Genomic DNA, 14,436 nt, shown 5'->3' with positions numbered 1-14,436 from the left:
TATGTTCTAGATATTCGTCCATCATGTGGAGCTGTGCAGACCACGTCGGTGCATTGCTCGGTAACACTGAGTTAGATGGCTGTCCAGTGTGTGGAAATTTGCAGCCGGTGCTGTAAGTGACAGGATGTACAGCTTCCATCCATTTACAGCTCCATATCTCAATTGTGCTGTAACAGGGGATGCTGTGGATGTGAAAATCCCTGCCAGACAGAGATGATGAGAGAATCAGTTTAAATACCAACAAATGGGAGGGGTTTGGGATATAGACAGAGAGGAAGAGATTGAGAGACAATGTTGTGGAAGTATGCGTTCACATGTTTCAGAATGCTGAAGCGAAGACACTTCCATAGCATCTTGCAACATGGGCCAGCACTTCCAGTGATGATGGCTGAATAGGATTTTGGTGTGAGTGCAGATGATGGAGAGTTTTGGATGAGCATTTGTTCTGCAGACTTGTACCCAGGATTGGCTTCAGCACAGTCTTCGACTCATTGGGCTGAATCTGACAATAATTTGTCTCAGTGTCTTTTTCATTGAGTGTGACAGAGGAATCATCTGCACGAGGCAGTTTTCTGGTCCTATCTTATCAAACTCCCCTCATTAACTACCTACCCCACCCCATGGCATTCCTCTCATTCAATGCCAGCCTGATTCTACCATTTATCGAGGCTGATTTACTTGCCATCACCCTGATGCCACTGGATATTCCGTGACCTCTGGCGCAGATGTCAGCTTCAAAAGGCTAATGGGCATACGGTTGAGCTTTTTCAGTTTGGAGCTGCCCTGCAGGGTTCACAGCTAACATAGCAGATTAGGGGCAACGACACCATGATTTGTCAACAGGGGCATGGAGGTCCTGGTGTATGGTCTAGTACAGAGGCAGACCAGAGAAGGCCACACCACCAGACCCACCGAGCACAGTCTGAGCTCATCACCCGGCTCAATACAGTATCTTCGGTCTGAAGAAATGACCAACAATACAGGACAAGCATCAATAACCTTCCCTGCTCTGCCAAGATAAGTGCCACTGTATTCTCTCTGCTCCCACACACTCACTGTATATCCATTACAGCACCTACCCCCGAACAAGGTTCATACTCCACCACTCTCACTATTGCATGCAGCACCTTCCCTCTCTCTCTCTCTCGCTGTCTCTGACCGCCACTGTTCCCCTACAATAATAACACGGCATGGATATAACACCGTCAACTGACTCACTCCAGAAACTTTATCATTTTCACCAAACCACCCCACATACACCAGCAGGACCATCCACTTTCACCCTCACTCCCTCCCTCCCTTTCTCTCATTACAGGAGAAACAGCCTGGAATCTGACAGAAAGGGCCAAGCTGGGTGGTGGAGTGGCCGACACCCGTTCCCTCACCCCCTCCCCCTGTCACGTGGAGACGACTCTTGCAAGAGCTGGAGAGGACTGGGACGACTCATGTGGACATTCCGAAACATCCACATCCCACCAACCAAGTAAGGATTAGTGAAGGGCAATTCTCATTTGAAACCCACTGTCGGTTCTGTTTCCACCTGGTACAGCTTCGAAGCCGTGGCCCTGATGCCTTTCCCCTTTTGTGTCTAGCCAGTGGATATGGAGTCCCCATGGTCTCGGTGGGAAGGAGGGTGGGTTCACAACAAATCGGCTCCAGTACCTCCCAGGAAGAGAGCTCAGAGAATCCCTCCTACACCTCATCCTTCAAAAATCTCAGATACTGAAACTAATCTGCAATATTTTCTGGTCTCCCCAGTTGTCCTGACGTGTTCAATAATCTGTGCTCATGGACATCTAGAATCTTCTGCCCCTACACCCGCTTGAAAACTGTACATCTTATTTTATATTGGCTTTCAATGTTCTTCCTACCAAAGTGCATCATCTCACACTGCACTGCATTGATCCTCATCTGCCATATACCTGAACTCTACACTAACTTGTCAATATTCTGTTGGTATTCCACACTGTCCTCCACGCACTTTACAATTCTTCCAGATTTGATGCCATCTGCAAGCATTGAAATTGTCATGGAGTCACAATCTCCATGGAACAACTGAAATACTGACAGACTCACTAGTGTAACCAAGTGAAATACTGATATCCTCCCATGGATCGACTGAAACATTGACACACACCAGACATAGCAAGTGAAATATTGAGAAAATCACCTAAATCAGCAAAATAAGTACTGGTATATTCCCCATGTCTGTATAAATGTCAGTGTGTTAGTGCGTATATCTGTGTTTCTGTATTAGTGCCTGTGTCTCTGTACATATGTGTGTATATTCATATATGTGTATTTATGTGTCTGTATTTATCTCTGTGTGTATATTTGTGTCTGTGTATATCTGTGTGCCTGCATTTGTCTGTCTCGCTGTGTATCAGTCTCTGTGCGTATCTCTGTATTTGCTTGTATTAGTGTTTCTGTGTGTATCTGTGTGTGTATTAATCTCCATGTGTATGTGTTTGTGTCTGTGTGTACCTGTGTGTCTGCATTTGTTTCTGTGTGGATCTGTGTGCCTGGTGGTCTGACAGTCTGTGTGTATCTGTGTGTCTCTCTGTGTGTATCTGTGTGTGCAGTGGGTCTCACAGTCTCTGTGGTGTTTAAAGTGATGTAATGTCTCCCTCCAAAAAAAGACCGAAAGATCTGTGCATGCTGTAAATCAGGAGCAAAAAACAAAAGTTGTTGGAAAAGCTCAGTAGGTCTGGCAGCATCTGTGAAGAAAAAAATAGAGTTAGAATTTCGGGTCCGGTGACTCTTCCTAAGAACAGCAGTGCAATGTGGAAATGATTTGTTTTTGAACATTATTCCTGACACAGTGTACACATTAAAGAGTATTTCCACCGCAATTGTACACAAGCAACTCCGAGCGAACCATTTTGTAACGAGACGAGACGGATTTGTTGCACTTTCTGAAACTTGCAATGTTTTGTAACGCACTCTTACAAATTATAAGTGAGAAAGGATTGAAAAGCCCTGAAACAGATCCGATGGTGGTGGCAATATCTTAACATCGTTACGTATCAGAAGAAACTGCTCTGTGCTTCCGAAGATATTATTTGAAGAAACAAATAGTCATGCAATTTGAGAGATTCACAGGATTTGATGTCTTCTGTTAATTGAACCTGTTTGTTCAGTGACTCTGATTGATGTCAGTGTCTATGGATTCTAATTATCCCAGTGGAAGGTTTCCATCTTTTAATGATAAATGGGCTCCATTCAATGTGTTATCCCATAGTATGAGCGGGAGCATCACCGCCAGCACTGACAGGGATCAGCAGCTCCAGAGAGAGGGGGAGGAGAGATAAGAATCTGAGAACATTAGACTGGAACGTTCCAAAATGGACAGGAGTTTATCCAATTATGTTTGGATTCTTCCTACATTTCATTGGACGTCATTATCATCTGGATCCTATATGTATCTTACATGATGCAATGTTTTTATCATCCTATTCTGGCTCTAGTTGATGTCCATGGTAATTCTCATGGTCCAATTATTATTTCTATAAACTCTGACTTTATTACTGTTGCTTTCATTTACTCTACACTCCTTGCCACTGTTATTGTTCCTCTGGAGTCTCTGAATCCAGACATCCACTCTACAAATCGCTGCTAACTGTATCAGTGAGCTTGTTCATTCATTCTCTCCGCCTTTGTTTCTGGCAGTGTGCCTCATGAGTCTCTATGTTGACATAATCAGTTTCACCTTGAATGATAATTCATTGTGTCACTGGCATTGTTATTTAAATATTGGGAACATGGAGGTCACTCTATTCTTTTCTGATTACAAACTCCATTTCCTTCCTTTCACTCCATCCCATCCCTGGCCAACATCTGAGACTGAAACAGATGTGTCACAACTGTGATGATCCCTTTGGTCATGAGCTGATTCCTGACACCATACCCTAACCACTCTTAATTTTAACTCCTTATATTTCCAAATATACTTCACTGGCTCATTCCATCTGCTGTTGAGCCTTGAGATATGAATACAGTCTTAGTGATACCAATAATTTGCTGCTGACACTACCTGATTCAAACCTGCGTAAGTAAAACTTAGTCGATCTTCCACAGCTTGTATCCAAACTCAGACCTAAATCCCATCCATCATTCCTGTGCACACTGATCTATATTCTTACTGGGTCTGGCAATGCCTTTATTTTAATATTCTCAGGCACGTCATCACAGCTATCCATGAAACATCCCTCAGTATCTCCGTAGATTCCCCAAACCGCTGCCTGTTGTTCATGTTTAAACTGATTTTCTCCATGCATGTTCTGTCTCAAACAACAATTTTTACTTCTGCCGCCGCCCACCCCACAACATCTACCACATACACACAAACACTTTGCCTTGTATTGTGAATATTTTGGGTCCAAGCACCAATCCCTGTGCTACCCCACAAGCACTCCACTCCAAAACATATTGTTTTATTCCTACTCACTGTTTCCTGTCAGCTGTCCCATTCTAAATGCGTGCCCATATATCAGCTGCAATCCCATAAGGTTTGATTTTGCAATGGATACACAGAGACATACATTTTTAGAAGCTCTATATACTGTCACTCACAGCATGAGCTGCCACCTTACCAATGCCAGGCTGTTTGGTGGTACATCTACAGTACCAGTATGCTGGCAAAGATTTGCAATGGTCCCCACACTTAGATTTCTTGGTGTTGCTGGGAAGAAGTTTGCTTAATTTTGTTTTCTTCTGTGAAGACAAAACTGAAGTAGTTACTTTCTCGTTCTGCTATTTCCCTGTTCTCCATTCTCTGGTTTCAGACAGGAAGGAAGCTACACTTATTTTTTTTCTCTACCCCAGCACACTTTTAGAAACTATTACAATTCACTCTGATAACCCTTGTTAATACACTCTTCAGAAACCTATCAATTCCTGTATCTAGTGAGAAAAAGGAAATAGAATGAAATCTGTAAATGAACGGTTTTGTAAAATTTATTGGGACTGACAGTAACAGGCATAGACAAAGTTAGCATAGATATATGAAAAGGGAATCATATCTAAGAAACTGACTGGTTGATAAATTATGGAGAAGCAATGGATACAATGCATTTTCATTTTTGATAAAATCCCAAACCTTGTGTGCAAAATCAAACCTTATGGGATTGCAGCTGATATATGGACATGCGTTTAGAATGGGACAGCTGACAGGAAACAGTGAGTAGGAATGAAACAATATTTTTTGGAGTGGAACGGTAGTGGAGTATCACAGGGATAGGTGCTTGGAACCAAACTATTCACAATACATATCAACGATTTGTTTGCAGAAAAGAAATGTAATATTTCCAAGTCTGCTGATGGCATTAAACGATGTATAATTGTAAGAAGGCGATGTGAAGAAAGCTCCGAGGTGATTGAGGCAAGTGGAGTGAATGGGCAAATGCGTGGCAGATGAAGAGCAATGTGGATAGATGTGAGATTGTACACTGTGTTGGGAACAATAGAATGGCAGTTTAAAAAGCAATTTAAAAAGTGATTGGTTGAGAAATGTTCTTCTTTAAAGTGACTTACGCACCTTTTTCTTAAATTTTCTTCTGACCAGACCATTGAGGCCCATGCAGGGCAGCAATTTCTGAAGTCTGAAGTGAATACTGGGAATGGCATGGGCACACCGACCAGTATACATAGACCCGCTCAGTGGGTAGCTGTAACATTGAAAAGGATCTGGATCTCCTTGTACACCAGTCACTGAAAGCAATATTGCAGGAGCAAAAAGCAATTATGGGGATAAATGTCCCGTTAACTTTCATTTCAAGGGGATTGGAGTACACGAGTAAGGTTATCTTCCTGTACGTAAAGGGGCTTGGCGAGACCTCATCTCGAACATTGTGCAGTATTGTGTGCAGTTTTGGTCTCTTTATCGAATAAAGGACAAACATAACATTGAGGAAGTGCGGTGAAGAATGACCTCTACTCCTCGCCCCCTTCTCCTACCCTACCTTCTGCAGCGAAGCCAACATTTTCCAAGCTGCCATCAGTTCTGAGGAAGCGTCACTAGACCTCAAAGGTTAAATCTGATTTCTTACCACAGACCTGCTAGGCTTTTCCAGCAATTTCTGTTTTTGTTTCTGATCTCTGGAGTGATAGACTTGTAATGAAGCAGAGTTTGGGTTGCCTGAGTCTGTACTCCATGAGCTTTGGGAAAATGAGTGGAGATCTCAGTGAAATATGTTAAATTCTGATAGGGTGAGACAGTCTGGAAGCAGGGATGATAAAGCCCCTGGCTGGAACATCTAAAACAAGGAGTATCTAAAACAAGTATTAGGTATGGGCAGGCCACTCTGCATTGAGATGAGATTAAACGTCTGCACTCAGGGATTGGTAAACCTGGGGAATTCTCTACCATGGAAGGCTGTGGAAGTCAAGGCACTGAATATAAATAAGGATTTCCAGACACTACAGGATTGGGGTAGAGCCAGAGTACTGTGTGAGATGTCAGCCAGGAAAGAGCGAGCAGTGCTGTTTCATTATTTACAATGGGGGTATTTGTGGAGCCCTATCCTCCTGTGAGTCATTTAATAGTTTATCACCATTGATGACTGGATGTGGCAGAGCTCAGATCTGATCTGTTGGTCTTGGGATCATTTAGCGCTCTCTATCCGATGTTAGTTCTGCTGTTTGAAACACAAGCAGTCAAGTGCAGTAACTTTAATAGGTTGCCATCAGTTTTAGGCACCCATGGTTCTGACCCTGGCATGTTCACCCACACTCGTCACTAAACCATTGCCTCTGACTCTTTTGAAGTTCTGGCAGGCTGCTCTGTCTTCCACCAGAAAGAATAATGCAAAGTACCTATTCAATTCCTCTGCCATTTCTTTGCTTCCCGTAACTACTCCAGCCACATTTTCCAGCAGTCCAATGTTTGCTCTTCTCTCGCTTTTATCCCTACTACATATCTAAAAACCTCTTGTAATCTTCTAACACAATTAAAAAGCTTACCATCTTTTTCAGTTTCTCATCCCAATTGCTTTTATTCGTTAGCCTACAATGGTATTCAAAGTCTCCAAATTCTCTGGATTCCCAATACTCTGCACCACATTATATGTTTTCTCTTTTGCTTTTGTGCTGTCCCTGACTTCCCTTATCACCCACGGCTGCCTTGTCATCCCCTGAGTATGCTTCTTCTTCCTGGGGATGAATTTCAGATGTGCCTCCGAATAATCATCAGAATCTCTTGCCATTGTTGCTCCACTGTCTTCCCTGTTCGGCTTTGCTTCGAATGAAGTCTGGCCAGTTCTTCCTTCTTGTCTTTCTAGTGACTCTCCTCAATTATAATCGCATCACAGCCAGAAGTGAGCAATAGATCTAACTGAAAGAGGGAGGCTTGAGAGATGGGACACGGAGAACAATTGGAGGGCTCATTAACAGGCTATAAAGAGAGAGAGAGAGTTACACAGAGAGAATATGGACGAAGATGTGTAAAAATTGAGAAAGGCAGATTCTCAACAGAATTAAATATATTTCCCTGTTTGTTTTTGTCAATTTCTGTGTGCTGCAGTCCTCCAAATACTGTGTGTACCACACAGTAATCTGTTAACATTGTGTGTCTGATGCCAGAACTTTTATCTCCAAAACTTTGAAAGACACTAGCTGATGACAGAACTTCGCAGGCCAATATATTTATTTCCTGGTAGAGTGTTGATTAATTGAAATAAGTTGGGACACTAAAAGCAGTAATTTATTACACACAAAATGATAAGAATCAGAGACCAGAGCAGGGAATCCCAGAGAGGAGGAATACTTGAGAGAAGGGGAACATAACACCCCAGATGACGATCAGATAAAGCTTTAATGTTTTATAAATTTTGTACATCATATGCATCATATTTTGTTAACTGTGTCTCTGCTGATAATTCTGAATGTCTTGTTTACATATGAACACTCTTAACTACCTGCACACACACTGATTCAACAGTGCATATAAATTTATTGGGGATAATAAGAACTGCTGACGCTGGAGTTTGAGATAACAAGGTGTGGAGCTCGATGAACACAGCAGGCCAGGCAGCATCAGAGGATCAGGAAAGCTGACGTTTCGGGTCGGGACCCTTGTTCAGAAATTGGGGAGGGGAAAGGTGCTCTGAAATAAATAGAGTGAGTGGTGGCGTTGTTGGCAGGTATATAGTGGAGCGGATTGGTGTGAGAGAAGACGGACAGGTCAAGGAGGCAGGATGAAGCTAGTAAAGGTGAGTGTAGATAGGAAGTAGGGATGGGGATTGATCAGTGAGGAGGAAGGTGTGGACAGGTGTGAGAGAAGATGGACAGGTCAAGGAGGCAGGGATGAGGTGGGGGGGGGCTGGTTTTGGGATGAGGTCGGGAGTGGGGAGATTTTGAAGCTCGTAAAGTCCACATTGAGTCCATTGGGTAGTAGGGCTCCCAGGGGGAATATGAGGTGCAGGTCCTCCAGTTTCTGGGTGGCATCTGGAGGAGGCCCAGGATGGACATATCGTCCAGGGAGTTGGAGGGGGAGTTGAAGTGGTTCACGACTGGGAGGTGTTGTTTGTCTTGAACCGTGCGTAGGTGCTCCACAAAGCGGTCTCCAAGCCTCTGCTTGGTTTCCCCGATGTAGAGGAGGCCAAGTCGGGAACAGCAGATACAAGAGACCACATTAGTGGATGTGCAGGTGAACATCTGTTTAATGTGGAAGGTTTTTTTGGGGCCTGGGATGGAGCTGAGGTGGGAGGTATAGGGGCAGGTGTAGCACTTCCTGCAGCGGTCCGCCACCTGCAATCTGACCCCACCACGAAGGATATATTTCCCTCCCCACCCTTATCTGCCTTCAGGAGGGACCGCTCTGTCCGTGATTCCCCTGTCTGCTCCATCCAATCCACGAGCCCTACCACCCCCAGCACCTTTCCTTGCACCGCAGCTTTCCTGCTCCTCTGATGCTGCCTGGCCTGCTGTGTTCCTCCAGCTCCAAAACTTGTTATGTCATATAAATTTATTTCTCCTCAATTCCATGTCAAACTATCCTGTTTTGTTTACAGTGTCACTCGCCATTCTTTCGTCCAAATGTATCGTTTCTTTCTCTGCGTTTTATTTTATTCCATCTATGAAGAAGATATTGATGACCAGTGTATATCACTTTACTCCTGTCCAGTCTCCTCAGCCAGTGTCTCTTATTCCTTTCTGTTTCTTAACCAATCACATAGATTCTGTCTCTGACCGTTTAAACCCAATAAATAAGGCAGTTAGAAATACAACATCTACTTTTGGGTAATGCCTAAAAAAGGAAAAGGCGTATAAACTGTGCAAAAAGTTATTAGCAACTTTAGAAGGAAATTATTGAATGTATTGTGTTAAAGATGAAATGTTGTCTCATTAGAACAGTGAGAGGAAAGTTCAGAGAAATCAACATTTCCTGTCTGCGTTCAGGGCAGTTGTGTCCACAGACAGTTGTTTCAGATTGGCAGTTGTTGTGTTGGAGGAGACTTCAGCACAGTTAGATCCTCTCGATTGGCTCTTAGGAACATGGTTACATAGAGCATCGTATGTGGATAATGCAGTAGTATCATTGAGCCTGTGAAGAGAAAGCATCACTTTTCTCCTTTACCTCTAACATTGTGAGAGTAATTGGAGATGGGCAGTAAGACCAATAGCTGGCGTTGTCAGCATCCCACCCAGACCAGGTATTGTTGTTACGTTTAAAGTGTTGTAGTGAAAGGGGTTAACTGGAGCTGTTTGTTCAGTGACTCGGATTAATGTGAGTCTCCATGGATACTAACTGTCTCAATGGGGGTTTTCCCTCATCTGTTAATAAGGGGCTTCTTTTAAGGAGTTATCCTACAGTATCAGCGTCAGAGTCATCACCAACACAATTGGAATCAGCAGCACCAGAGGCAGGAAGAGGCCAGCTGTTTGGGATGTTCCAATTATGGACCAGTTTCTGAGGACAATAGACTGGAATGTTCCAGTTATGGATCAGAATCTCAGAACCATAGGTGGGAATGTTACAACAGCGTACCAGAATCAGAGAGTAATAGATGGGAATGTTACAACAATGAACAGGGGTTTATCCTATGGCCTTTACTGGCTTTCTTTGAATTGGGTACGGTTAACATTGAGGATATACAGTGTACTGCTTGTTATTCAAGCGGGTTATTATCCCATCCTCGCTGTTGTTGGTGTTCCTGGTAAGTCTCTGTTTCTCTGTCCATTTATCAATTCCACAAATCATTTTGAATTCTATCTCTATTTCTGTGACCTGTTTTTGGCAAAGATGTAAACTATTGTATTCACTCTCATTTACAAACTCTATCCTTATTCCATGGCTTACCACTTACAAACACCCGAGGAGGAACAGAAGTGTTCATAACCACCATTGCCCCATTTTGTCCTGAGCTGATTTATATCTGAATATTCCCTCTATCACCGATAATATCCCCAGTCTTCACTTCTGCATCAGTGCTGTTTCTGGATAAACCATCATCTACACCTTTCCATTTGCAGTTCTCTTCTGGCCACTCTTCGTTACAATTATTTTGATTGTATATTTATTCTACTCTCTATCTGGACCTATGCCAGTTGCAAAGTGTTGTAAAAACAGGTGGTCACAGCTTTGTGTCACTGATTTCAGCATAACCCATCGATGGCCATCAAATGGCAGTTTCATTGAACTGGTTAGATTCTAGAACTCTCCGAGCAGGAATGGGTACCATGTCCACCATCTCCTGAGTGCAGTGCTCCGATGTATTCACTCACTGACAGAGGCCGTCTCTCTTTACCTAACCCCAACCAGCCGCTGCTGAGTGGAATACATTACTTCTGTCTCCACAGAGGAAGGTGCAGAAAATTTTCCACAAACACTACGGGACAGAGTGACTGATGAAAATGAGAAGCTGTGGGAGATTAGATTTAATAAAGAGGAATTACTCCAAAAACTAATTGAATTGAAGTTTGGTACGTTGCTGCACCCCCATCCCAGAATGTTCATGAAGGTGGCAATAGAGCTAGTGAAAGATTTACAGAGTCATACAGCTCTTTACTCCAACCAGTCCATGTCAAACATAATCCCAAACTAACATGGTCTCACCTGCCTGGACTGGCCCATATCCCTTCAAATGTTTCTGTTCATGTAAATATCCAAATGTATTTTAAATGTTGCAACTACCAGAAATAATTATTGATTAACCTTCAAAATTCTTTAGAGTCTGGAAATTCTGGTTCCTGCAGACTGGAAAGTAGGTGTTGTAATAACAAAAAAAAACTGCAGTGGGAGGGAACACAGAAAAATAAATAAATAGTGGACTACTTGGTGTCAGTTATGAGGAAAATATTGGAATATTTTATAAGGAATGTGAAAACTAAACAATTGTGGAATCATGATAAGACTTGACAGTGTCAACTTAGATTCAGGAAAGGGAAATCATCTCTGATGAATCTGTGAAGTTTGTGTTAATTGAGGCATCGACAAATTTCAGGTGTGCGTCCAAATTATCCCCAGAAACTCCTGCCATTGCTGCTTCACCGTCTTCCCTGCTAAGCTTCCTTTCCAATTAACTCTGGCCAGTTCCTCCCTTATGTCTTTGTCGTTACATTACTCAATTCTAATCATGTCACATCCAAAAGTGAGCAATAGTCTTAAACTGAAAGAGGGAGATTTGAGAGATACGACATGGAGAATGTTAGGAGGATTTATTAAGTAGAAATGTATAATATATGTATGAGAGAGAGAAAAAAAGAAAGACAGAGAGAATATGGAAGAGGAGACCTAAAAATAGAGGAAACTAAATCATCGACAGAAGTAGATGCACTTCCCTATTTGTTTTGGCAATTCCTGTTTTTGTGGTACTTCGTATGGTATATGTGTGACTGAGTAATATGTATATAATAGTTGAGGCATCCACAAACAAGAACCAGTGGGAGTGGTGTATTTGAATTTACAGAATACTTTTGATATGGTTGTAAACAGGTGAGTGGTTGGAGTCCAGTGGTAAGGGAAATTATACTACATTGATTGAGAATTGTTTAGTTGAGACAACACAGAGAGTAGTGCCCTTTTCTGGACTGAAAGAAGTTGCTGATCGAGGTATCACATGTATCATTGTTTGGATCACAGCAATTTGAAAGGCATACAAATGATTTGGGTGTGGCCAGCAATAGCATACATCTCATTTTGAATTGATTAAATGGGGTGAGGTTGGGAAGTGTTGTTGTAGAAAAGGACCTGCATGTCCCTGATCATGAGTCAGCAATGATAGTACATCCAGGGGTATCAGTAATGAGGGCAGTGAATGGTATTTGTCCTTAGTTGTAAGATGATTCAGTTACATGAGTAAAGCCATCTTTCTGCACTGGTCGAGTCTTTATGAGAGACTATTTTGGGCCATTGTGTATAGATTTGATCTCCTTTGAAAGGAATGATCTCCTTGCTTCAAACACCGTAGAAAAGAGTATCACCAGTCCAATTCTCAAGATGATGGTACCCCATGAGAAGAAAATGAAGAAACTGAATGTTTAATCTGCAGTGTTGTGAGCGAATAAGAGATGATTGTATTAGAACTTGAGGATTGGCCGCAATCACTTCTGCCCACAGAAAGCATTAATAGGGTGAGAAATTCCACACTTTACCCAGGATACGGCATTCCTAACAGCTTAAGTGCCTCTGCTGAGCCCCATGGTGAGTGAGAGAGAGATACAGGCTCTGAATAAACTCTACCCACATTAATGTGTTTCCCTGCACTGAATGTCATGTTGTTCATAACTGACAGCAGACATAATACCTTCCTTTAGGATTTCTGGGTTTTCATTTTTCAGTGGCATCAGTAGCCATTAGGGTCTGAACAGAATTAGAAACTTCAGTGAGTGCCTCCTGGTTACTGACTTTTCTTTGGACTTAATTTTTCCCACCTGGATTGGAGAAGTGCATGTGAGAATTTGTGTCTGAGTTTTCTTTTTGACCAAAGTGTGTGTTTACAGGATGTTACTGTATTGGAACAGCTAATTAGGTATCGTTGCTGTAACTATTATGCGGTTAAGTTTTCCAATAGACTTAGGTTATTCTAAATTCCTCTTTCTTTGATTGTATTTTAACTGCAGGGTTTAAATAAATTGTGTTTCACTTAACGTCTGTCAAATATTTTACTAACTCAGCTTTGAATAAATGTACACAGGAAGGCATCATAGACTTCTAGGGAAGAAATTTTGACTCCAAAGAATTTTAGATTTTCTTCTCGTCCATCTTATAAAATCAGAAAGTCATACAACATGGAAACAGAACCTTTAGTCCAACTTGTTCATGCCAACCAGATATCTAATCTGATATATTCCCATTTGCCAGGATTTTGTCCAAAACCCTCCAAACACTTCCTATTCATGTGCCAATCCAGACACTTTTAAAATGTATAATTGTATGCGCTTCACCACTTCTTCCGACAGCACTTTTCACACACGCACCACTCTCTGCGTGAAAAGGTTGACCCCAAAGGTCTCTTCCAAATCTTTCCCCTCTCACCTGCAACTTATGTTCTTTACTTTGGAATCCACTATCCGTGCCCCTCATGATTTTATAAACCCCTACAATGTCACCCCTCAGCCTCCAACACTCCAGGTGAAAAGGCCTCAACCTATTCAACCTCTCCCTACAGCTTAAACCCTCCAGTCCCGGAACATTCTTGTAAATCTTTTCTTCACACCTCTCTAGTTTAACAACTTCCTTCCCTTAACAATGTCAACCGAAATGCGGGCAGTATTCTTAAAGTGGCCTCAGCAACATCCTGTACAGGTGAACATGCCATTCCAACTCTTACACTCAATGATCTGACTGATGAAGGTAAGCGTGTCAAATGTGTTCTTCACTCTCCTGACGAGCTGCTACTCTACTTTCAAGGAATTATGCACCTGCACCCCAAGGTCTCTTTATTCGTAAACACTCCCCAGGACCCTGTCATTAACTGTATAAGTCCTACCCTACTTTAACTTCCCAAATGCAAAACTTCATATTTATCTAAATTAAACTCCATCCGCCACTGCTTTAGCCTATCTGATCAAAGTCATGTTGTACTCTGAGATAATCTTCCTCACTATCCACTACACCGTTCCTTGATATCATTTGCAAACTTACTAACCATTGCCTCTGATATTCACATCCAAATCCTTTATGTAAACGATGAAACACAATGAACTCAGCACTGATTCTTGTGGCACACCGCTGGGCCACAGGCCTCCAGTCTGGATAACAATCCTCTCCCTTCAAGGCAATTTTGAATTCAATTGGCTAGCTCCCCCTGGATACCATGTGACCCAACCTTACTCATCTGCCTACCATTCGGAAGCTTAGTGAATGCCTTGCTGAAGTCCATATAGACAAATCCTGCCACACTGCCTTCATCAATTTTCTTTATCACGTCTTCAAATTACTCAATCAAATTATTGAGACATGATTTCCATTTCACAAAGCCATGCTGAATATCCCTA

General features: G+C 42.4%; 1 protein-coding gene across 1 annotated transcript in view; it reads left to right on the top strand.

The window, feature by feature from the left end:
- Positions 1-9,937: 9,937 nt before the first annotated feature.
- Positions 9,938-14,436, top strand: part of LOC125483830 (probable G-protein coupled receptor 139) — a 91,051-nt gene continuing 86,552 nt past the window's right edge. Inside the window, exons 1-2 of the mRNA XM_048600525.1 lie at positions 9,938-9,962; positions 10,005-10,154. Of these exons, the coding sequence (XP_048456482.1) occupies positions 9,938-9,962; positions 10,005-10,154 (175 nt within the window). The remainder of the gene's footprint in view (positions 9,963-10,004; positions 10,155-14,436) is intronic.

Source organism: Rhincodon typus, chromosome 8 (genome assembly GCF_021869965.1).
Source record: "Rhincodon typus isolate 14 chromosome 8, sRhiTyp1.1, whole genome shotgun sequence".
Classification (NCBI taxonomy): Eukaryota; Metazoa; Chordata; class Chondrichthyes; order Orectolobiformes; family Rhincodontidae; genus Rhincodon; species Rhincodon typus.
This window is presented reverse-complemented; position numbering and strand designations above follow the sequence as displayed.